Raw genomic sequence first — 25,239 nt, 5'->3', positions numbered from 1 at the left:
TTATCTGCGCCTACAACTTCGACACTCTGTAGCGTTGTTGGATGATATCTTTAGACATGGGTTCCTATCTAAGATTTGTTGTTCAATACAATCTCTACAACCCCTTGAAATTTGAACATTTCTGAGACATCTTTTATGTTGGCTCCTGATGACATTATACAACTGTTTCTTAAGGAGTAACATGGATTTCTGTATTCGATATTTCTAATGATCTGAATATTCTTCTGTGCCATTACTAAACTGAAAACCATTCGTGAAAGTCACTGTCTCACACCAATAATCTTCACATGATTCGAAACTATTCTATGCGAATCCTTCTGCTGTATTTAGATGGTAAGAGGGAAGTAGAATAAATCGGAAATACTCTGATACCAGATTGTGCAAGTGCCTTTGATTAAACGTGAGATATCTCTTCACTACACAGGGTGTTTCCGTAAGAGCGTGAAAAAATTGAACATGTCATAGAAGATGCTCCACTGAACAATTTCAGGTAAGGAACCTGGGGTAGGAGAAGCCAGCTTATGGAGATAGCAGGAATAAAATCACATTCCTGTGTACTTTTTTATTTATATTCGTTACAGTTAACTGCAAACAGCATCATTGACATAATGAACATACCATTTGTACTGTATCTTACAAAATGAGCTGAAACTGACAGTTATCAACCTCAAAGCCAGCATGACATTGGCCACCGACGAACAAGATTCTGAAGCACCCTGACATATAAACCTAGCGTCTTTCGAATCACATCACAGGCAGCTACAGTTGTGGCGACTAATTCCGTCTCCATATCCAAAGAGGTCTCGTACACAAGTGACTTTAGGTGTCCCCATAGGCAATAATCAAGGGGATTCAGGTGACCTCGCAGGCCACGGAATAGAACCTCCCCTTCCAATCCAGCAACCAGGGAATACAGCATTGAGATGGTTGCGGACATACGTTCTGAAGTGAGGTGTGCACATAATGTTGTAGCCCCATACTCTCATGAACAGCCGAGGGTACATTCTGAAACAACTCAGGTAGAACTCTTTGCGCGAACCTTCAGATGGCCACTTAGAAGACATGAAGGCTCGTTCTCCTTGTTTCCTTGCAGAAAATAAAGTACCGGGTGATCAAAAAGTCAGTATAAATTTTAAAACTTAATAAACCACGAAATAATGTAGATAGAGAGGTAAAAATTGACACACATGCTTGGAATGACATGGGGTTTTATTAGAACAAAAAGAAAAAGACGAAGTATTGCTAGACGCGTGAAAGATCTCTTGCGCGCATCGTTTGGTGTTGATCGTGCGATCAGCCGCCACTTTCGTCATGCTTGGCCTCCCAGGTCCCCAGACCTCAATCCGTGCGATTATTGGCTTTGGGCTTACCTGAAGTCGCAAGTGTATCGTGATCGACCGACATCTCTAGGGATGCTGAAAGACAACATCCGACGCCAATGCCTCACCATTACTCCGGACATGCTTTACAGTGCTGTTCACAACATTATTTCTCGACTACAGCTATTGTTGAGGAATGATGGTGGACATATTGAGCATTTCCTGTAAAGAACATCATCTTTGCTTTGTCTTACTTTGTTATGCTAATTATTGCTATTCTGATCAGATAAAGCGCCATCTGTCGGACATTTTTTGAAAGTTTTTTTTTTTTTGGTTCTAATAAAACCCCATGTCATTCCAAGCATGTGCGTCAATTTGTACCTCTCTATCTACATTATTACGTGATTTATTCAGTTTTAAAATTTATACTGACTTTTTGATCACCCGTTATGTGCAAATAAATAAACAGCACAGTACATGTAAAGTTCTACACAGTTTAGTTGTTAATGAGCTGGAAAACAGTAATGTTAGGTGAAGTGGTAAACAAGTCAACTCCAATATCTCCTTAAGGTGGCTTCTACGACTCCAGATTCCCTACCTAAAATTGTTCAGTGGAGGATTCTCGATGTCCTGTTACATTTTTGCTCGCTCTTATGGAAGCACCCTGTATAATGAAGCGAGAGCATAAAAGATGATGTATCTTTTTGTTGTCTCCCCCTAGTGATATTCAAGTTGTATACTTTTTGTAATCACCTGCTGGAAAGGGGATCAATGACTGATATGTTACACCATTATTATGAAAAGAAAAGTTACTATTCACCATATAGCGGAAACGCTGAGTCGCAGATAGACACAACAAAAAATCACAAATAAGCTTTTGGCCAACAAGGGCTTTGTCAAAAATAGAGACACATAGACACTAAAGCAAATGAAACTCACACACACATGCTGCAGTCTCTGGCAGCTGAAGCCACACTGTGAGCAGCAGCAGTAGTAGTGCATGATGGGAGTGGCAACTGGGTGGGAGTAGGGAGGAGGCTGGGGTGGGGAGGAGGAGCACTAGTAGGGTAGGGGTGTGGGACAGTGAAGTGTGCTGGGGAGCATGCGGGGGCGAGGTGAAGAGAGGATAGGGCAGCTAGATGCTGTTGGGAGGTTAGATGGTGGCAGGGGAGAAGTGGGGGGGGGGGAGGGGGGTTAGTAGAAAAGGAGAGAAGGGAAAAGTCTGAGTGTGTTGGTGGAACGAGGGCTGTGTAGTGCTGGAATAGGAACAGGGAAGGGGTTATATGAATGAGGTCAATGACTAACGAAGGTTGAGGTCAGGAGCGTTATGGAAATGTAGGATATATTGCAGGGAGAGTTCCCAGCTGCACAATCCAGAGAAGCTGGTGTTATTGGGGGTAGGTCCATACAGGACAGGCTGTAAAGCACTCATTGAAAAGAAGGATGTCATGTTGGGCAGTGTGCTCAGCAACAGGGTGGTCCACTTGTTTCATGGCCACAGGTAATGAGTGGCTGTTCATGCAGACAGACAGCTTGTTGGTTGTCATGCACACATACAATGCAGCACGGTGGTTGCAGCTTAGCGTGTAGATCACAGAACTGGTTTCACAGGTAGCCCTGCCTTTGATGGGATGGGTGATGGTTGTTATCAGACTGGATTAGGTAATGGTGGGATGATGTATGGGATGGGTCTTGCATCTAGGTCTATTACAGGGATATTAGCCTTAAGGTAAGGGCCTGGGAGCAGGTGTTGTGTAGGGATGGAGTAGTATATTGTGTAGTTCGTGGATGGTGGAAGACCACTGTGGGAGGGATGGGAAGGACAGTGGGCAGGACATTTCTCATTTCAGGGCACGGTGAGAGGTAGTCGAAACCCTGGTGGAGAATGTAATTCAGTTGCTACGGTCCTGGGTGGTGATGAGTTATGAGGGGAATGCTCCTCTGTGGCCAGATGGTCAGTGGTAGGTGGCGGGAGACTGGAAAGATAAGGCATCGAAGATCTGTTTTTGTACATGGTTGTGTGGTACAGTAATGGTGGTGGACGCGTACGTGGAGAACTTGTTTGCGCAGCAATCGCCGATATTAGTGTAGCTGAGGCGGAATAAGGGGAACCAGCCCGTATTCGCCGAGGCAATGGAAAACCGCCTAAAAACCATCCACAGACTGGCCGCCTCATCGGATCTCGAAACAAGTCCGCCAGGTGGATTCATGTAGGGGACCAGGCGCTCCATGCGTTAGACCGCACGGCTAACTGGGTGGGCTAAAACTTGTGTACTACTTCTACTGTCATATTTCCTAATTAGTTTCCTCAGTATCACCTGATTTACATAGAAACATGCGAAAAATGGACAGAGAAGAGAGTACAGCTCGATCTGTCCTTGAGGACCACAGTTATCAGGCTGAAGCAGAATGGAAACCGCCGCCAGTACCTCTACTTTCCTTTCAAATCTAGTTTTAATTACATTATGTTAAGTATGTGGTTATCAGAAAAATAGAAATAAACCGGGCCAAATTATGTCTGAATTCACTGCGTTCTGCAAACAAAGGCGAAAACCGACTTGCCAATGGAAAATTGATAGTTCAATGACTTTTAGTAGGCCTAAACAGCAGTGTCAAGGATAATAAGACCCTTTCTCAGTTGTCTTTTAGCAACGCAAGGGAATGGCAGCTGTAAAATGTACATATCAGCCGTCAAACATATGACGCAAGGACTGACAGACAAATAGGGTAATGTTTCATGGGTTGTAGACCTACATGACGATGTTTCTGTGTCAATCTTTGCGTCATTTGTTTGACAGCTGATGTGTATACAGGGTCGTTAGAAACAGCATGGAAAGCTTGTAGGGGTGTTGCAGGGCAGGTTGAGCTGAGAAATAACTATTATGAAAAAAGTTCGATACGTTGCTCTGTTTCCGAGTTAAATAGCATTGAAGTTGGCTAATCAGGTCGTTGCGCTCAAATTCAAGCAGCCCGCCACATGCAATTAGTATCGGTTGTTCTCACAGCGTAGATGATAAGAGCACGAAACCGTTCAGCCTTTGGCTGGGGTTCGATCCTCACTACCGCCCCGTGTCCAGTTTTTGTTTATCTCTCTTGATCGGTCTTACGGAAGCAAACTAAGAATACCTTTGGCGACACCATCTCTGGCGGGCCGCTTGAATTTGCGCGCGCAACTTCTGGATCGGAGACGGGTCTGGAAGGGCACGCCGGTAAGATTTTACAGAATCATGGGACATCAGACCGATGTTTAGACCAATAAAGAAAATAAGTCAAGGACTGCGATCTGTGAACTATAAACGCCCTCCTCTTTCGACATGTGGTGTATACAAAATTCCGTGTACGTTTGGAAAGCTTATATTGGAACTACCAAGAGTAACGTAAATACCCGGCTAAAAGAGCACGAAAGTCTTTACCGACTAAGAAAAATAGAGAAATCAGCTGTAGCAGAGCATGCGCTTCAGTCAGGAAACCACGAAGTGGAGTTTTCTGAAGCAGAAATTTTATCTACAACGTCAGATTATTATCCTCGACTTTGTAGAGAACCCATTGAAATTTATAAACATCAGGACAATTTTAATAGGAAAGAGGAGGCAATGAAACTTAGCGACATATGGGCAGTAGCTCTGCAGAATCGCTAGATGGTTTTATCTTTGACAATAAGACAATCAATAATTAAGTTTTATCTCTGGCGTGATACTTTGACCACGCGCCCTTTCCTACAATATTTATGTCACTCTCCGACGTCCGACCGGTCAAGACTCAGCGGAGGACCCGCCTCTGAGGATGTCCAGTGCAGTCCTAGGCGAAACGTCAGGAACAGAAGAGTATCTTGGATCACGACCTCACATCCCGAAAGGTTTACCAGAAGCTATATCATCCGGTCGTGAAAGCATTCATTCTGGCTCAAGTTGCGGAAGTTTAATTATAGCCACCTTGGATTGGTCGTACTGTTGATTCTGTCTGTCTACGTGGGTGCCAGTCTAGTGTTAGGTTGTAATGTCGTACTTCGTTGGATGTATTTTATGACTAGGTACTGGAATGAGATCTTTTATTGCGTATCATTGCATTCTCCTACTGATGAGTGCGTAGTTATGAGGGGCGTCCGATAAGTGATGCAACTTTTTTTTTTCTCGTCCAGTTTCAGTTGGAATAAATATGGAAGTTGTTGTGGGACATAGTGGAATATTCACGCTTCAGCCTCTGTAGTTTCGTGAAGTTCCGAGAAGTGGCGGCTCTATACATTGTCTTCAAAATGGCGCCTGTAACCGTGGTATGTTCCAAGCAGACTGCTGTGAGTTTCTTTAGGCAGAAAACCAGAGCATCGCAGATATTCACAGGCGCTTGCAGAATGTCTACAGAGAGCTGGAGGTGAACAAACCATAGTGAGTCCTTGTGCGACGCGCCTATCATCATGTGTCGAAATTTGGTAGAAAATCCGAAGAAATTCTGGTCGTATGTAAACTACACAAGCGGAAAGACGCAGTCAATACCTTCGCTGCGCAGTGCCGATGGTACTGTTACCGACGACTGTGCCGCTAAAGCGGAGTTATTGAACGCAGTTTTCCGAAATTCCTTCAGCAGGGAAGATGAATGGAATATTCCAGAATTTGAAACACGAACAGCTGCTAGCATGAGTTTCTTAGAAGTAGATACCTTAGGGGTTGCGAAGCAACTCAAATCGCTTGATACGGGCAAGTCTTCAGGTCCAGATTGTATACCGATTAGGTTCCTTTCAGATTACGCTGATACAATAGCTCCCTACCTAGCACTCATATACAACCGTTCGCTCACCGATAGATCTGTACCTACAGACTGGAAAATTGCGCAGATCGCACCAGTGTTTAAGAAGGGTAGTAGGAGTAATCCATCTAACTACAGACCTATATCATTGACGTCGGTTTGCGGTAGGGTTTTGGAGCATATACTGTGTTCAAACATTATGAATCACCTCGAAGGGAACGATCTATTGATACGTAATCAGCATGGTTTCAGAAAACATCGTTCTTGTGCAACGCAGCTAGCTCTTTATTCGCACGAAGTAATGGCCGCTATCGACAGGGGATCTCAAGTCGATTCCGTATTTCTAGATTTCCGGAAAGCTTTTGACACCGTTCCTCACAAGCGACTTCTAATCAAGCTGCGGGCCTATGGGGTATCGTCTCAGTTGTGCGACTGGATTCGTGATTTCCTGTCAGGAAGGGTGCAGTTCGTAGTAATATACGGCAAATCATCGAGTAAAACTGAAGTAATATCAGGTGTTCCCCAGGGAAGCGTTCTGGGACCTCTGATGTTCCTGATCTATATAAATGACCTGGGTGACAATCTGAGCAGTTCTCTTAGGTTGTTCGCAGATGATGCTGTAATTTACCGTCTAGTAAGGTCATCCGAAGACCAGTATCAGTTGCAAAGCGATTTAGAAAAGATTGCTGTACGGTGTGGCAGGTGGCAGTTGACGCTAAATAACGAAAAGTGTGAGGTGATCCACATGAGTTCCAAAAGAAATCCGTTGGAATTCGATTACTCGATAAGTAGTACAATTCTCAAGGCTGTCAATTCAACTAAGTACCTGGGTGTTAAAATTACGAACAACTTCAGTTGGAAAGACCACATAGATAATATTGTGGGGAAGGCGAGCCAAAGGTTGCGTTTCATTGGCAGGACACTTAGAAGATGCAACAAGTCCACTAAAGAGACAGCTTACAGTACACTCGTTCGTCCTCTGTTAGAATATTGCTGCGCAGTGTGGGATCCTTACTAGGTGGGATTGACGGAGGACATCGAAAGGGTGATTTCCCTAAATCGCTCCAGGCAAATGCCGGGATGGTTCCTTTCAAAGGGCACGGCCGACTTCCTTCCCCATCCTTCCCTAATCCGATGAGACCGATGACCTCGCTGTCTGGTCTCCTTCCCCAAACCAACCAACCAACCAACATCGAAAGGGTGCAAAAAAGGGCAGCTCGTTTTGTATTATCACGTAATACGGGAGAGAGTGTGGCAGATATGATACGCGAATTGGGATGGAAGTCATTTAAGCAAAGACGTTTTTCGTCGCGGCGAGATCTATTTACGAAAATTCAGTCACCAAGTTTCTCTTCCGAATGCGAAAATATTTTGTTGAGCCCAACCTACATAGGTAGGAATGATCATCAAAATAAAATAAGAGAAATCAGAGCTCGAACAGAAAGGTTTAGGTGTTTGTTTTTCCCGCGCGGTGTTCGGGAGTGGAATGGTAGAGAGATAGTATGATTGTGGTTCGATGAACCCTCTGCCAAGCACTTAAATGTGAATTGCAGAGTAGTCATGTAGATGTAGATGTAGATGGCAAGGTCGAGCAAACATATCCAACCTCCCGCGTGCCTGCTGGCCGCACACAGCTCTGACTCTTGCAGTGTCGTCGCCACAAAAACGCAAACAAACTTCTCCAAGGCCTCACACAACTCTCTGGACCCGAGTGGAGCTAACAAAACTTCATCGCACTGTTCTTCTTCATCCACCCTACAGCTCGGTTGTCGCAGCTTCGGCTTTCCATCTATTTGGTCCACTGAATGATGCTCTCAGCGGGAGGCAGCACGGGGATGATGGGGAGATTACTCGTGCAGCAAGATGTTCGATCCGACGTCGACCAGTAGAGTGGTACCATGCGGGCACATAGGTACTCCCAGTAAGGTGGCGGAAGGCTGTCGCATTGCACGCAGATTGTGTTGAAAAATATGGTTTTGTAGCCAATAGAGTAAGGAATAATATAGTGTATTGGAATCATGAATAAATCTAACCTTCTTTCAGAACAAAGTTGCTGCAACACTTATCGAACGTTCCTTGTATTTCGGTGTATCATTTCGAGCCACTCTGTTGTAAGGTTTTTGTTCTCAGATGGGTTGATACTTTGTGATATTATCTTAGGTTAATGTTTTGTTATTTTGTTATATTTATTCGTGTCCGTTTATGTGTGTGAATTCCTATGGGACCAAACTGCTGAGGTATCGCCCCATAGACATACACACTACTTAAACTAACTTACGCTAAGGACAACACACATTCCCATGCCCGAGGGAGGGCTGGAACCGTGATATGGCGCCTCTAATGCGCGGCCACTCCGCGCGGCGTGTCCATTTATGGAAAACTTGATTATTTACAGTCTAGCAAATACATCATGGAGTACTATATTGTTGTATTGGAGCTCTAATGTCATTTGATAAACTGAGCGCTGTTTACTTGTTTGTTTCTTTTCGTGTATCCGCTTTCAGTTATTACACTGTTTAACAAATTTTATTGAAACGTTTCAGAAATTTATACCCTCAATATCACCAGCCACCTTCTACTCTCACGTTTGTTGCCGCACAATGCATAGCGACACATAACAAACATTACAGAGAATATATAAAAAAGTTCAAAATTTAGATCGTTGCACATGCGCAGTGGATCGGAAGCCGCTGCATGCATGGTGATGCATAAGTGAAAAGTCTCGAGTCATATCTGAATATGGTGGGTCCGTACACAAGGCGATCTGCCTATTAGAATTTAACACTCGTCGTTCTGTCATCACACTGCAGTGAAGATGTGATTTACAGAAATGCTGAAATAAAGTCCTTCTTCCCTGTAGCCACACAATGAAGCATCTCCAAATGCCAACAACATTCGCAAATGGTTCAAAATAGTTCTGAGCACTATGCGACTTAACTTCTGAGGTCATCAGTCGCCTAGAACTTAGAACTAATTAAACCTAACTAAGGACGTCACCCAAATCCATGCCCGAGGCAGGATTCGAACCTGCGATCGTAGCGGACGCTCGGTTCCAGACTGTAGCGCCTAGAACCGCACGGCCACTCCGGCCGGCTACGAAGATGGCATCGGCAGTTTGAAGAAATATTAATTTTTTCCGTGGACAAAGTACTGGCTGGCCACGTGTTTTAACAAACATATGCATCGAATTGCTTGAGAAATGGTGGATCCACGGCTTGACAGAGATTCCATGCAGGAAATGTTTCAGCAAGATTGAGTTCAGCCACTCTGGGGTATAGAGGATTACACATTTGTAAATTGCTTCCAAATCGTTGTCCGGTTGAACTGGGCATGACGACAATGTGTTCTGTTCTTGCACATTAAGATATCTAGATCTGACATCCATGGATTTATTTTTACAGGGTTATGTAAAACATTTTGACAATGTGATTCCTTAGCCGAAAACCAGTCCAGAAGACAAAATACTGTTTTCTAATATGCTTGTGTTGGTAACCCCACATAGGCTTCACAGTATATAGCGAGAAATGGAATATCGATTAGATGCTATCCTTGTTACGAAGATGATATTTTGAACTTTTGATTTTAAACTGAAAATCGATTGGCTTACATTAATACAACAGTACAGTGCATAGACACGAGGCGTTAATCTGTCTGATATGCTGGTGAAGCTCCATCAAGCCAACAGCAATGGTCATCGCTTTTCTATCAGAATAATGTTTCATTCGATCAATATGTCACGAGCAACGTACAGCTCTTGGGTAAACGGCAGTGTATAGACAATCCTTTCGTATCAGCCACTGCTTAATTTTGAATGCTAAATTGTGGCAGATCTTTTGGATAGATTAAAGGACGATACACTAAACAGAGGTCAACCATCGTACTTCCCAGTACAACTGAAAAAGAAGAAGAAAAAGAAGAAGAAGACGTCTAAGAAGAAAAGGGAGTAACAAAAGCACCTCAACCTGCAACTGGTGTGTGCTTCAATGGTTTGGGTCACTGGCTAGAACAGTTATCAGGCAATTAGAGATGAAAATTAGCAAAAATTGTAGTAGAATGATACGTGGAAAATTGTGTGGAGATATAATTTTCAGAAATTGAAGATGGCTACAAACAACGAAAATCTATAGTGATATTGTTACCTTCGAATCGATGATTGGTTACTAAAATTGTTATCTATTAAGAAAATATGTTTATTTGTTATCCCGACCACGTATCAGTATAATTATCTGTCTTGACCACCATTTATACACTATCGCTATTCTTTATTATGCAATGATTACGGAGTCATATGTCACATATAGACCAAACACATGTACCTGCCTGAATAATGCCAGCTGATATCACATCTAAATCTATAAACTGAAAAGAATTTTATAAAGAAATATGGGTATTATTCCTTTCAGAACAATTTGCGAAAAAAAATTTTTTTGGACAAATGGATCATGCAACATGTATTTAATGTCACAGTGTGGTTTGAAAGTATTTGAAATATGATTCCTTTACTTTAATACACTATGTTTTTTCCACTTTCCTTGAGAGCTAAGGTGCGGCCCCCCTTTGTCCTGCGTATGGGCATCCTTGCACCAAAGAACTACATGTAATAAACACTTGACACACTGTGCATAGGGAACGTGAAGGACTTATTTCAGAATTTCTGCATACTGCATCGTTATCGATGTAAACAGGTCACAATGTTTGCTTTGAAGCAGCGACTGTGAACGGGCTGAGTGAATCCTGTGTTGTTGCCACCGAGGGCGACAGCGCAATATAGGACAATGGACTCACGTTGTGGAAGACGGCAGTTCAAATGCAGATAATTCGCTTAAGGTCAACGCTCGGCTGATTCCTTTGAAAGCGTACGATCGATAGTCTTCACCAATCATAGCTTGTTGAGCATCTGTAATGGCATCATTGTGGACGGGGCATTAAACTCTAATCTCTCTTCTTCCCTTGGTCTTGTAACTAATGTTCTATGTAGGTCATTTTGTCAAAACAAGTGAACACCTACAAAATACACTAGAGAACTAGCTCTCTGTGACCTAAACCTGTTTGTCAAACCTTTCAGGATCGGCAGTACGCCACAGGAAGAGCTTCCGACAGATTGTGGATATGAGGTGGCAATTGTTCGAGGCGGTCTCATTGATGGGACTGTTGTCGCTGGCATCGATTGTGAACACAGTGGGGAAGAAACATCCGCAGGCAACGGAGAAGAAACACCCGCAGGCGGTGGAGAAGAACCACCAGCTGGCCAAGGAACCAGAGCGCCTGGACACTGTGAGTTCCAGCGCCAGAGCCAATCGCGCCGTTGGAACATTCTCTTGTTTACAGCAGCTAATCTTCATACAAGTTCCATACAGTAATAGTAATTAAGTTCGACCACTGTATGGTCTGTAAATCGCTAATATTCATACCATTTACTTCTTAGTCTCTTTTTCTAGGTGAGAAACTAATGTTAGTAAAGGGGATATTTGTCTGTAGTGCAACTCACCACTTCTTAACCACCCATCCTGAGTCATTGGGATCAACTTAGTATTTTCAAATGGGAACCCATCCCCCCTATTTTTATTTTGTATTCGGATCCTACGCCAAAAGATCCGCACGACGTACCAAACTAATGTTTATAATTCCTAATAGATGGTGCTGTAATCAACAGATGTCAAGTGTTCCTCTTTTTGCAATTAAGAATCGACGCATTTGATTGTACATTTCATGTGTGATATAAATGTAAACCTCTGCTCTAACGATCGATATGTATGTTCAGACGTTATTTGAGTGTTGCAGATGTGATTGTACAGTACAAAACAATGTGGCTAGACGTTGACATTTACGGTAAATGAGCTACCTATATGGTGACATAGTCTCTGTTCTCTACAAGGTTGATTTTAGTGAACCCTCAAACCATTGGAATACTTGATTTCGGTGGCCACTCTCGAACCCCGTCATCAAGGTAACTGATTTCAGCGTGTTTCCATGCAATGCAGTGAACCTGAAAATACAGCTGACTCTGGAGAGTTTGTTAGAAGGTGGCCAATTGTGGCACAGTCAGATATCGCCTTTACTAATATTATCTTTTCACGTACAACATTTTTCGTACGATGCGTCGTTTTCGAGTTATTTAGTTATCTCAGTTTAAAACAAGCACCCTGTATATATAATAAGACGACATTCCGCAAGACATGACAGTTGCGCGAGGGAAGTTTCTTCACATAATGTTTTGTGCAATTCTAGTGAGTGTACTAGGTGCAATTGTGGTACTTTTCTTGCAGAGTACACACTATGATGGTATTTGCTTTAACAAAAAAATTTGGCAAGTTTAATTCTTCAGTTGGTAATATCTGCCATACAATTTTTTAAGCTCTTTATATTTCCATCACCTTAAAAGCGATCAGAAACTGCTGTTTACTGTCCAATTGAGTGATTTTAAAATTTGTGACAAAATTAACTATTTCGCCAAGTGTGAGGTTATAGTGTAATACGGTTCCTGAATGAAAAAAGTCCTCACTATCGCAGTTTACGCACATTTAACTAACGTTTATGGAAATGTGAGGAATGAAGCTAGTAGTAAGGCTCTGCCGACTCTGATCCCTTTGTTTACATTTGCGACATCATGTCAGCATGTCAGTGCGCTACCTACAGGCGACATCCCCCTTATCTATGACATTATTCACAATACAAGAGGCTACACTTCATTTCTTTAAATGGTAGCACCCATTAAAACGAATCAATCAATCACATCACTTAAATATTTTCACATATAAATTTAAAAAAAAGTGCTTGTCAAGTGTCACAGAGTTAATGCAACATCTCATATTTCTGCAAAAGTATTAAAATTTTTTATGTAGGTCAGTGCCTGTCAGTAGTATTCCCACATCCAACGATGCGTCAAAATTGATGCCTAAGAAGTGACTGTAGACACTAAAATTGAATGTAACAATGCAATGTCCACATTTTAATTGTTGCAACCACTTCACATTTAATTTTTATCTTTATGTAAAGCAGAGTGGATCTTCAAATTAAATACATCATAACGCATGGAATATGAATGTAAACAAGGCCATAAGCTAAAGAGGGACAAGATTCTAAACAGAGAGATAGAAGTTCGATATCTTGAAAATACAACGTTTGCACCAGAATAAAATTATTTATCAGACAGTTACAGATTATCAGAACACATGCAGATTGTTTATAATAATACGCAATAGTGAAAGACACTCAAAACTTTGTACCAAAATAAAATTATATTATTTCTCAAAAAATGTAAGATTTCAAGTACAGAATGCATGTGGCACTATTGTCGTAGCTTCATTGGTGAGTAACATTAAAGAAAACTACAAATGATTCGCATACTGACATTAATGATACAACTTACATGGTTGATAGCTCTTGTTGATGACCTAAGTTCGATAACCGTATCAAACTTTCCATCGCACAATGAATTATCAAATTAAATATTTCCGCATCTAATTTATCTGTAATGCTTATCAATATATTAATGACTCACGTAGTGGCATTACAGATATAACTTATAGGTTAGTCAGTAAGTTTAAATTTGTCAAAACACATAGAAATTCGTCGTATAACATTGTCTTCGATGAGGTCAGTTTTATCTTTATGCCAAACTAAACAATGTTATCGTCTTACCTAAATTTCTTAACAACCCTCTTTAGTTCAGCTTAAGCCGATATCAAAGTCAGCCAAATATTACAGTGACCCCATGGCCGGGGTATTAATTTTGTCTTGCAGTAAAAAATGGTTCAAATGGCTCTGAGCACTATGGGACTTTACTTCTGAGGTCATCAGTCCCCTAGAACGTAGAACTACTTAAACCTAACTAACCTAAGGACATCACACACATCCATGCCCGAGGCAGGATTCGAACCTACGACCGTAGCGGTCGCGCGTTTCCAGACTGTAGTGCCTAGAACCGCTCGGCCACCCTGGCTGGCAGTAAAAAATGTTATCACCTTCTACTGATAACGGTAAATCATGATGTCCCACAGTGAAGAATACATAAAGCTTCAATGACCAGAAGATGGACACACTTGTGCAGGAAAAAACGTTGGTTCCTATGCTTTCCAACTACTTTCCAAAGGCACCCAAGTAACATAGTGACTCCCACGCTAGGTTATTAAAAATTTACCTTGTAGTACAAAATTTTTGTCATCTTCTGCTATAGCACAGTGGAGACTACGTAATACTTCACCCCCTAATCGTCATTTTACAGCAAAATTGTAGCAAATTGCTCCATGCATCACAATGTTGTAATAGACTGGGCGAACAGTGGTCAGAGGATCTGTCAAAATCCGGCTAAAATCTGTAGAAACCTGCCAACGCAGATTACAGCAAAATTGTAACAAATTAGCCCTTCATACATCAACATTATTAAACGAAATTGTAACTAATTGAGGCAAAGATGGTCAGTATGACAAGGTGATTACCATTACCCTGATAAAGGTGGTTCTTGGAACAAGTAAGAACTAACTAGGATTAATTAGAACTAATCAGAACAAGACTGAACTAGTGAGAACTAGTCAGAATGCCAGATTTTTTTTTCTTTTTTGAGTCACCTGTCATCTGTGTATCTCGGAATAGCATTTGCAAACTTCGTCCTCAATTATTTGTTGGATGTATCAGAATCTGTCTTTCTGTACAATTTTTGTCCTCTGTAGCTCCCACTACTACCATGGGAGCTATTTCCTGATGACTTATCTGACGTCCTATCATACGCACCCATCCTCCTGTCGGGTTTATTCATTTATTCCTTTCCTAGCCAACACTGCAAAGAAACTCCTGATTCCATGCCTTATCAGTCCACCTACTTCCTAACATTATTCTGTTGCACCACATCTCAGATGCTTCTGTTCTCTTCTATTCCAGATTTCTGGTTTCCCAAAGTCCACGTCTCATTTCCATACAATGTTGTGCTCCAAATCAACATTCCGGGAAATTTCTTCCTCAAATTAAGACCTGTGTTTGATACTAGTAGACTTTCCTTGGCCATTAATGCACGTTTTGCCAGTGCTACTCTTCTTCTTATGTCCTCCTTCCTCGATCCATCATAGGTTATTTTGCTGCCTAGGTGGCAAAATGTCTTATCTCGTCTACTTCATGATCACCAAATATGATGTTAGTTTCTCTCTTTTCTCATTTCTGCAACTTCTCATTACTTTCTTCGATTTATTCTCAGTCCAAATTATGTAGTTATTAAACTGTTCATTCCAATCAGCAGACCCCGTAATTCTTCTTCCCTTTAATTGAGAATAGCAATGACATCGGCGAATCTTAACACTGACATCCTTACATATTGAATTTTAATCCCACTCTTGAACCTTTCTTTTATTCTCGTGATCGCTTCTTCAATATATATAGGTTGAACAGTAGCGGGGAAGAACTATGTCTCTGTGTTGCACTCTTTTTAATCCGTGCGCTTCGTTCTTGATCTTTCACTCTTACTGCTCCCTCTTGCTTCTTGTATGTATTGTATATTACTCGTCTTTCCCTGTAGGTTACCTCTATTTTCTTCAGGATTTAGAAAATCTTGCGCCATTTTACGCTGTCTAACGATTTTTTTAGGTCGCTAAATCCTTTAAACGTCTCTTGATTTTCCGTCATCCTTGCTTTCATTATCAAACGCTACATCAAAACTGCCTCCTCTCTGCCTTTACCTATCCTAAAGCCAAATTGGTCGTCATCTAACAGACTGTCAGTTTTCCATTCTTCTGTATATCATTCTTGTCAGCAACGTGGACGCATGAGCTGATTGTGCAATAATTCTCGCACTTGCTACCTTCGGAATTGCGTGGCTGATGTTTTTCCGAAAGACTGATCGTATGTCGTCAGTAAAAAAAGAAAAGGATGGTTCAAATGGCTCTAAGCACTATGGGACTTAACATCTGAGATCATCAGTCCCCTAGACTTAGAACTACTTAAACGTAACTAGCCTAAGGACATCACACACATCCATGCCCGAGGCAGGATTCGAACCTGCGACCGTAGCAGGCGCGCCGTTCCGGAATGAAGCGCGTAGAACCGCTCGGCCACAGCGGCCGGCTGTCGTTAGTCTCTTACATTCCGCACAATTTTCGAGTAGCCGTTTTGTTGCCACTTCCGCCAATGATTGTAGATATTCTGATGGAATGTTATCTATTTCTTCTGCTTAATTTGATCTTAAGTTCTCAAAATCCCTTTTAAACTATGACTCTAATACTGTATCCACTATCTCCTCCTTGTCGACACCTGTTTCTTCTTCTATCACTTCACCAGAAAGTCCTCCCCTTCGTAGAGACCTTTAATGTACTCTTTCCAGCTATTCACTCTCTCTTCTGCACTTAACAATGGAATTCTCATAGAGCTCTTAATGTTACTGCCCTTGCTTTTAAGTATACGAAAGTTGTTTTGGTTTTTCTGTATGGTGAGTCAGTCCTTCCAACAATCATATAGTTTTCAATTTCTTCGCATATTGCATGCAGCCAATTCGCCTTAACTCCCATGCACTTCCTATTTACTTTATTCTTAAGTAACTTGTATTTCTGTATTCTTGAATTTCGCTGAACATTTTTATACTTTCTTCTTTGATCATCAGCTGAAGTATTTCTTCTGTTTCCCATGGTTTCTTCGCAGTTACCTTCCTCGTACCTACGTTTTTCTCTCCAACTTCTGTGAGTGCTCTTATTTTGGAGACATCCATTCATCTTCAACTGAACTGCCTACTGAGCTATTCAAGTCTATCGCTTCATTCCCTAGTACTTTCGTAACTCTTTTCTTTTTCCGACTAGTCTTTTAGATTCAGCCTATTCTTCACAACTAATAAATTGTGATCTGAGTCTGTATCTGCTCCACGGTACGCATTGCAATCCAGTATCTGATTTCGAAATCTCTGCCTGATCATGTCATCAACTAAAATCTTGCCGTGTCTTCAAGCATTTTCCATGTATTCCATCTCCTCTTGTGATTATTGAGCAGAGTATTCGCTATTACCATCTGAAATGTATTGCAAAGGTCAGATACTCTATCTCTTTTCTCATTCCTACTATGAAGTTCATATTCTCCCATAACTCTTTCTTCTACACCTTCCACTACAGCCGCATTGCAATTCCCAATGACTTTTAGATTTTCATCTCCATTTGTATATTGATTTACCCATTCAATATCTTCATAAACTTTCTCTATCTCTTCATGTTGTGCTTGCGACGTCGGCAGGTGTACCTGAATTACTGTTATCGGTGTTCGTTTGCTAACGGTTATGATGAAAACAACCCTATCACGGTAACTCACTCTCTGCCATACCTTCCTATTCATAACGAATCCTACTCCGATTATAACACTTTCTGCTGCCGTTGGTATTACTCTGTACTCGTCTGCCCAGAAATCATTGCTTTTTTTCCATTTCACTTTTCTTCCCTTTTCAGATTTTCTAGCTTCTCACCACTTTCAAACTTGACATTCTACGCGACGATTCGTAGAACGTTATCCTTTCGTTGCTTATTCAATCTTTTTCTCATTGTACATCCTCCTTGGCAGTCTGCTCCAGGAGATCCGAATGGGCGGACTAGTCCATTTGCCATTGGAGAAATGATCATGACACCTTTTCAATTAAAAGTCACAGGACCTGTGTCTTTAACACAGTGGTTTCCATTGCCTCCTACAGCTTCGTCCTGTTGATCACCGCTGATTCTTTCGCCTAATAGGATCAGTTTTACAACCCCTCCCTCCCGCCAAAACCAAGAGAGTGCCCTGAACCTTTGTTTGATTTTCCACACTCTTTGACAAGGCCATTGGCAGAATGAGGGTGACATCTTATGGCAGAAATCTTCAGCTGGCATTGCTGAAGATTTTTATTCAGAATTTAAGCAATGGTGGGGTTAGAACCTGGGACCAAGAATGTTTTGATTACTAATCAAAGATGCTAAACTTAGACCAGACTGGTTGACGTACATTGCCTACCATTACAACTGAAGCATTTGAGGCAATGATGGGTGATGATGAAGTGACTACTATTACCCCAACTGACACTGGGAAGGGGGAACGATTTTGGTCAGTTATCAAGGTGGTGACTGACATTTCCCAGAATGCAATTGGGTTATTATGGTCAGTTGACAGGTCCCCCCTCCTCCTTCCCCATTCGTATTGGTTGGAGCAATGGTGGTTAGTTGATATGGTGCCTACCATTTTCCAGAACGCAACTGGGGCAATGATGGCCAGTTTAAAGGATGGCCGCCATTACCCCATAAATGATCAGGGACACTGATGGTGACCATCATTCATCCAAACACTTGGAGATAATATATGTACCATAATTTCTCAATGGATGTCATTTAACGTATCTCAGGTAGCAAGACAGTATGTATGTACAGTGGGTGTAGGCTGTTGGGGTGTCAGCTGTGAGGATGTCAGCTATTGGCGGTTTCAGCTACTGGGGAGGTGTCAGCTATTGAGGGGGGTGTCAACTTTTGTTTTTTAAAACAGTATAAAAATGGCTCTGAGCACCATGCGACTTAACTTATGAGGTCATCAGTCGCCTAGAACTTAGAACTAATTAAACCTAACTAACCTAAGGACATCACACACATCCATGCCCGAGGCAGGATTCGAACCTGCGACCATAGCGGTCGCTCGGTTCCAGACTGTAGCGCCTAGAACCGCACCAGTATAAAAATAACATATGCTTAGTGTGTGTGTGTGTGTGTGTGTGTGTGTGTGTGTGTGTGTGTGTGTGCAATGAGTGACTTTCATTTATCTTGAACATACGGTTAATACCATTCTGGAGCAATGATGGTCAGTTTGTAGGTGGGGATTGTTTCTCAATTGATGTAGTATTGTCATTACCTCAAACACACATTTATCTCAACTCAGGGAAACATGATGTGCTTGGAGATTGTGTCAATGCACATGGCCAGATGCCATAAGGTCTACTTACGATCTCACATCTTTCGCTATGCCTCAAACGAAATTTTAACAGACTGCCCCATACATCATCATGTTATAGCAGTATTGGGATAAACTGCCCCATGCATCTCTAAATTACAGCAAAAGTTGTAATGACGTACCCTGTACATGGATATGCTACAAAAAAAGTTGTAAAAATGGCTCTCATACATGTAACAGCAAAATTGCCCTATACATCACCCTTGTCAGACGAAATTGTAAAAAATTGCCCGCTGTCATGGTTAACGTAAGAAATTACCCCTATACATACAGGATGTTACAAAAAGGTACGGCCAAACTTTCAGGAAACATTCCTCACACACAAATAAATAAAAGATGTTATGTGGACATGTGTTCGGAAACTCTTAATTTCCATGTTAGAGCTCATTTTAGTTTCGTCAGTATGTATTGTACTTCCTCGACTCACCGCCAGTTGGCCCAATTGAAGGAAGGTAATGTTGAATTCGGTGCTTGTGTTGACATGCGACTCATTGCTCTACAGTACTAGCATCAAGCACATCAGTATGTAGCATCAACAGGTTAGTGTTAATCACGAACATGGTCTTGCAGTCAGTGCAATGTTTACAAATGCGGAGTTGGCAGATGCCCATTTGATGTATGGATTAGCACGGGGCAATAGCTGTGGCGCGGTACGTTTGTATCGAGACAGATTTCCAGAACGAAGGTGTCCCGACAGGAAGACGTTCGAAGCAATTGATCGGCGTCTTAGGGAGCACGGAACATTCCAGCCTATGACTTGCGACTGGGGAAGACCTAAAACGACGAGGACACCCGCAATGGACGAGGCAATTCTTCGTACAGTTGACGATAACCCTAATGTCAGCGTCAGAGAAGTTGGTGCTGTACAAGGTAACGTTGACCACGTCACTGTATGGAGAGTGTTACGGGAGAACCAGTTGTTTCCGTACCATGTACAGCGTGTGCAGGCACTATCAGCAGCTGATTGGCCTCCACGGGTACACTTCTGCGAATGGTTCATCCAACAATGTGTCAATCCTCATTTCAGTGCAAATGTTCTCTTTACGGATGAGGCTTCATTCCAACGTGATCAAATTGTAAATTCTCACAATCAACATGTGTGGGCTGACGAGAACCCGCACGCAATTGTGCAATCACGCCATCAACACAGATTTTCTGTGAACGTTTGGGCAGGCACTGTTGGTGATGTCTTTATTGGGCCCCATGTTCTTCCACCTACGCTATCATGATTTCATACGGGATACTCTACCTGTGCTGCTAGAACATGTGCCTTTACAAGTACGACACAACGTGTGGTTCATGCACGATGGAGCTCCTGCACATTTCAGTCGAAGTGTTCGTACGCTTCTCAACAACAGGTTCGGTGACCGATGGAGTGGTAGAGGCGGACCAATTCCATGGCCTCCACGCTCTTCTGACCTCAACCCTCTTGACTTTCATTTATGGGGGCATTTGAAAGCTCTTATCTACGCAGCCCCGGTACCAAATGTAGAGACTCTTCGTGCTCGTATTGTGGACGGCTGTGATACAATACGCCATTCTCCAGGGCTGCATCAGCGCATCAGGGATTCCATGCGACGGAGGGTGGATGCATGTATCCTCGCTAACGGAGGACATTTTGAACATTTCCTGTAACAAAGTGTTTGAAGTCACGCTGGGTAGTTTCTGTTACTGTGTGTTTCCATTCCATGATTAATGTGATTTGAAGAGAAGTAATAAAATGAGCTCTAACATGGAAAGTAAGCGTTTCTGGACACATGTCCACATAACATATTTTCTTTCTTTGTGTGTGAGGAATGTTTCCTGAAAGTTTGGCCGTACCTTTTTGTAACACCCTGTATATGTGTTACAGCAAAATTGCCCCATTGTAATTGTTGTTGTTGTTGTTGTTGTTGTTCTGATATTCAGTCCTGAGACTGGTTTGATGCAGCTCTCCATGATACTCTATCCTGTGCAAGCTGCTTCATCTCCCAGTACCTACTGCAGCCTACATCCTTCTGAATCTGCTTTGTGTATTGAGCTCTTGGTCTCCCTCTACGATTTTTACCCTCCACGCTGTCCTCCAATACTGAATTGGTGATCCCTTGATGCCTCAAAACATGTCCTACCAACCGATCCCTTCTCCTAGTCAAGTTGTGCCACAAACTCCTCTTCTCCCCAATTCTATCCAATACCTTCTCATTAGTTATGTGATCTACCTATCTAATCTTCAGTATTCTTCTGTAGCACCACATTTCGAAAGCTTCTATTCTCTTCTTGTCCAAACTATTTATCGTCCTTGTTTCACTTCCATACATGGTTACACTCCATACAAATACTTTCAGAAACGACTTCCTGGCACTTAAATCCATACTCGATGTTAACAAATTCCTCTTCTTCAGAAACGCTTTCCTTGCCATTGCCAGTCTACATTTTATATCCTCTCTACTTCGACCATCATCAGTTATTTTGCTCCCCAAATAGCAAAACTCCTTTACTACTTAAAGTGTCTCATTACCTAATCTAATTCCCTCAGCATCACCCGAGTTAACTCTACTACATTCCATTATCCTCGTTTTCCTTTTGTTGATGTTCATCGTATAGCCTCCTTTCAAGACACTGTCCATTGCCCCTTATATCACCATTTTATACAACATTGTAACACACAGCCCCACATATAACTGACTAAGCAAGTTGTCACTTGTTCTGGCAAGTTTGGACATTTACCAACAAGCAAAATAAATTGGTCAACAAATTGAGAAATATCAACGCTTGCAAGTCAAGACTCGTTCCAACAAGCGAAACACTTTGTCAGATTTGTGATATCATGTGCGCAAGTCAAAACTTTTTTCATAACATCACAGCCACAACCCCTTTATTGTAATACCATTATGACATCACAATCCAAATTGGTGAAATCCATATCACAGTGTGAAATGAAAGAGCAAATCAGAATACAGTATTTTACTGGCCATTGAAACGCATGAGCCCATGTCAAACGCACACTTCAAGATTCTCACACATGATGCTTTTCACCTTACTAGATTCTGTCATCAGTCGTTCCCATAGTGTACTCGTTTTTTCCTTTCCTGTCCTATTTATGTATCTCCTCCTTTTGATGAAAGCAGACACTGCTGATTTATACATGGGAGAATATATACTTAAAAACTAGACTGCATATATGGGTCTTTTACTAAACTGCCATCAACTGCGCTGTTTCAATCAATTTTCTTATCTTACTTCTACGATGGCCACCACAAGGGACTATCATCACTGCGATTTTCAAATGGTTCAAATGGCTCGGAGCACTATGCGACTTAACTTCTGAGGTCATCAGTCGCCCAGAACTTAGAACTAATTAAACCTAACTAACCCAAGGACTATTGGTGAAATCCATATCACAGTGTGAAATGAAAGAGCAAACCCCCATGAACCATGGACCCTGCCGTTGGTGGGGAGGCTTGCGTGCCTCAGCGATACAGATGGCTGTACCGTAGGTGCAACCACAACGGAGGGGTATCTGTTGAGAGGCCAGACAAACATGTGGTTCCTGAAGAGGGGCAGTAGCCTTTTCAGTAGTTGCAGGGGCAACAGTCTGGACGATTGACTGATCTGGCCTTGTAACATTAACCAAAACGGCCTTGCTGTGCTGGTACTGCGAACGCTGAAAGCAAGGAGAAACTACAGCCGTAATTTTTCCCGAGGACATGCAGCTTTACTGTATGATTAAATGATGATGGCGTCCTCTTGGGTAAAATATTCCGCAGGTAAAATAGTCCCCCATTCGGATCTCCGGGCGGGGACTACTCAAGAGGACGTCGTTATCAGGAGAAAGAAAAGTGGCATTCTACGGATCGGAGCGTGGAATGTCAGATCCCTTAATCGGGCAGGTAGGTTAGAAAATTTAAAAAGGGAAATGGATAGGTTAAAGTTAGATATAGCAGGAATTAGTGAAGTTCGGTGGCAGGAGGAACAAGACTTTTGGTCAGGTGATTACAGGGTTATAAATACACTCCTGGAAATGGAAAAAAGAACACATTGACACCGGTGTGTCAGACCCACCATACTTGCTCCGGACACTGCGAGAGGGCTGTACAAGCAATGATCACACGCACGGCACAGCGGACACACCAGGAACCGCGGTGTTGGCCGTCGAATGGCGCTAGCTGCGCAGCATTTGTGCACCGCCGCCGTCAGTGTCAGCCAGTTTGCCGTGGCATACGGAGCTCCATCGCAGTCTTTAACACTGGTAGCATGCCGCGACAGCGTGGACGTGAACCGTATGTGCAGTTGACGGACTTTGAGCGAGGGCGTATAGTGGGCATGCGGGAGGCCGGGTGGACGTACCGCCGAATTGCTCAACACGTGGGGCGTGAGGTCTCCACAGTACATCGATGTTGTCTCCAGTGGTCGGCGGAAGGTGCACGTGCCCGTCGACCTGGGACCGGACCGCAGCGACGCACGGATGCACGTCAAGACCGTAGGATCCTACGCAGTGCCGTAGGGGACCGCACCGCCACTTCCCAGCAAATTAGGGACACTGTTGCTCCTGGGGTATCGGCGAGGACCATTCGCAACCGTGTCCATGAAGCTGGGCTACGGTCCCGCACACCGTTAGGCCGTCTTCCTCTCACGCCCCAACATCGTGCAGCCCACCTCCAGTGGTGTCGCGACAGGCGTGAATGGAGGGACGAATGGAGACGTGTCGTCTTCAGCGATGAGAGTCGCTTCTGCCTTGGTGCCAATGATGGTCGTATGCGTGTTTGGCGCCGTGCAGGTGAGCGCCACAATCAGGACTGCATACGACCGAGGCACACAGGGCCAACACCCGGCATCATGGTGTGGGGAGCGATCTCCTACACTGGCCGTACACCACTGGTGATCGTCGAGGGGACACTGAATAGTGCACGGTACATCCAAACCGTCATCGAACCCATCGTTCTACCATTCCTAGACCGGCAAGGGAACTTGCTGTTCCAACAGGACAATGCACGTCCGCATGTATCCCGTGCCACCCAACGTGCTCTAGAAGGTGTAAGTCAACTACGCTGGCCAGCAAGATCTCCGGATCTGTCCCCCATTGAGCATGTTTGGGACTGGATGAAGCGTCGTCTCACGCGGTCTGCACGTCCAGCACGAACGCTGGTCCAACTGAGGCGCCAGGTGGAAATGGCATGGCAAGCCGTTCCATAGGACTACATCCAGCATCTCTACGATCGTCTCCATGGGAGAATAGCAGCCTGCATTGCTGCGAAAGGTGGATATACACTGTACTAGTGCCGACATTGTGCATGCTCTGTTGCCTGTGTCTATGTGCCTGTGGTTCTGTCAGTGTGATCATGTGATGTATCTGACCCCAGGAATGTGTCAATAAAGTTTCCCCTTCCTGGGACAATGAATTCACGGTGTTCTTATTTCAATTTCCAGGAGTGTACAAAATCATATAGGGGTAATGCAGGAGTAGGTTTAGTAATGAATAAAAAAATAGGAGTGCGGGTTAGCTACTACAAACAGCATAGTGAACGCATTATCGTGGCCAAGATAGACACAAAGCCCATGCCTACTACAGTAGTACAAGTTTATATGCCAACTAGCTCTGCAGATGATGAAGAAATTGATGAAATGTATGACGAGATAAAAGAAATTATTCAGGTAGTGAAGGGAGACGAAAATTTAATAGTCATGGGTGACTGGAATTCGTCAGTAGGAAAAGGGAGAGAAGGAAACACAGTAGGTGAATATGGATTGAGGGGAAGAAATGAAAGAGGAAGCCGCCTTGTAGAATTTTGCACAGAGCATAACTTAATCATAGCTAACACTTGGTTCAAGAATCATGAAAGAAGGTTGTATACCTGGAAGAATCCTGGAGATACTAAAAGGTATCACATAGATTATATAATGGTAAGGCAGAGATTTAGGAACCAGGTTTTAAATTGTAAGACATTTCCAGGGGCAGATGTGGATTCTGACCACAATCTATTGGTTATGAACTGCAGATTGAAACTGAAGAAACTGCAAAAAGGTGGGAATTTAAGGAGATGGGACCTGGATAAACTGAAAGAACCAGAGGTTGTAGAGAGTTTCAGGGAGAGCATAAGGGAACAATTACAGGAATGGGGGAAACAAATACAGTAGAAGAAGAATGGGTAGCTCTGAGGGATGAAGTAGTGAAGGCAGCAGAGTATCAAGTAGGTAAAAAGACGAGGGCTAATAGAAATCCTTGGGTAACAGAAGAAATGTTGAATTTAATTGATGAAAGGAGAAAATATAAAAATGC

General features: G+C 42.8%; 1 protein-coding gene across 1 annotated transcript in view; it reads left to right on the top strand.

Moving 5' to 3' along the window:
- Nucleotides 1-25,239, top strand: part of LOC126199136 (lipase 3-like) — a 124,655-nt gene that overhangs the window by 23,739 nt on the left and 75,677 nt on the right. The window contains exon 2 of the mRNA XM_049935892.1: nucleotides 11,125-11,333. Within this exon, the coding sequence (XP_049791849.1) occupies nucleotides 11,169-11,333 (165 nt within the window). The 5' untranslated portion in view covers nucleotides 11,125-11,168. The remainder of the gene's footprint in view (nucleotides 1-11,124; nucleotides 11,334-25,239) is intronic.

Source organism: Schistocerca nitens, chromosome 8 (genome assembly GCF_023898315.1).
Source record: "Schistocerca nitens isolate TAMUIC-IGC-003100 chromosome 8, iqSchNite1.1, whole genome shotgun sequence".
NCBI classification, from domain to species: Eukaryota; Metazoa; Arthropoda; class Insecta; order Orthoptera; family Acrididae; genus Schistocerca; species Schistocerca nitens.
The sequence above is the reverse complement of the archived record's forward strand: the minus strand, read 5'-3'. Positions and strand labels throughout refer to the sequence as shown.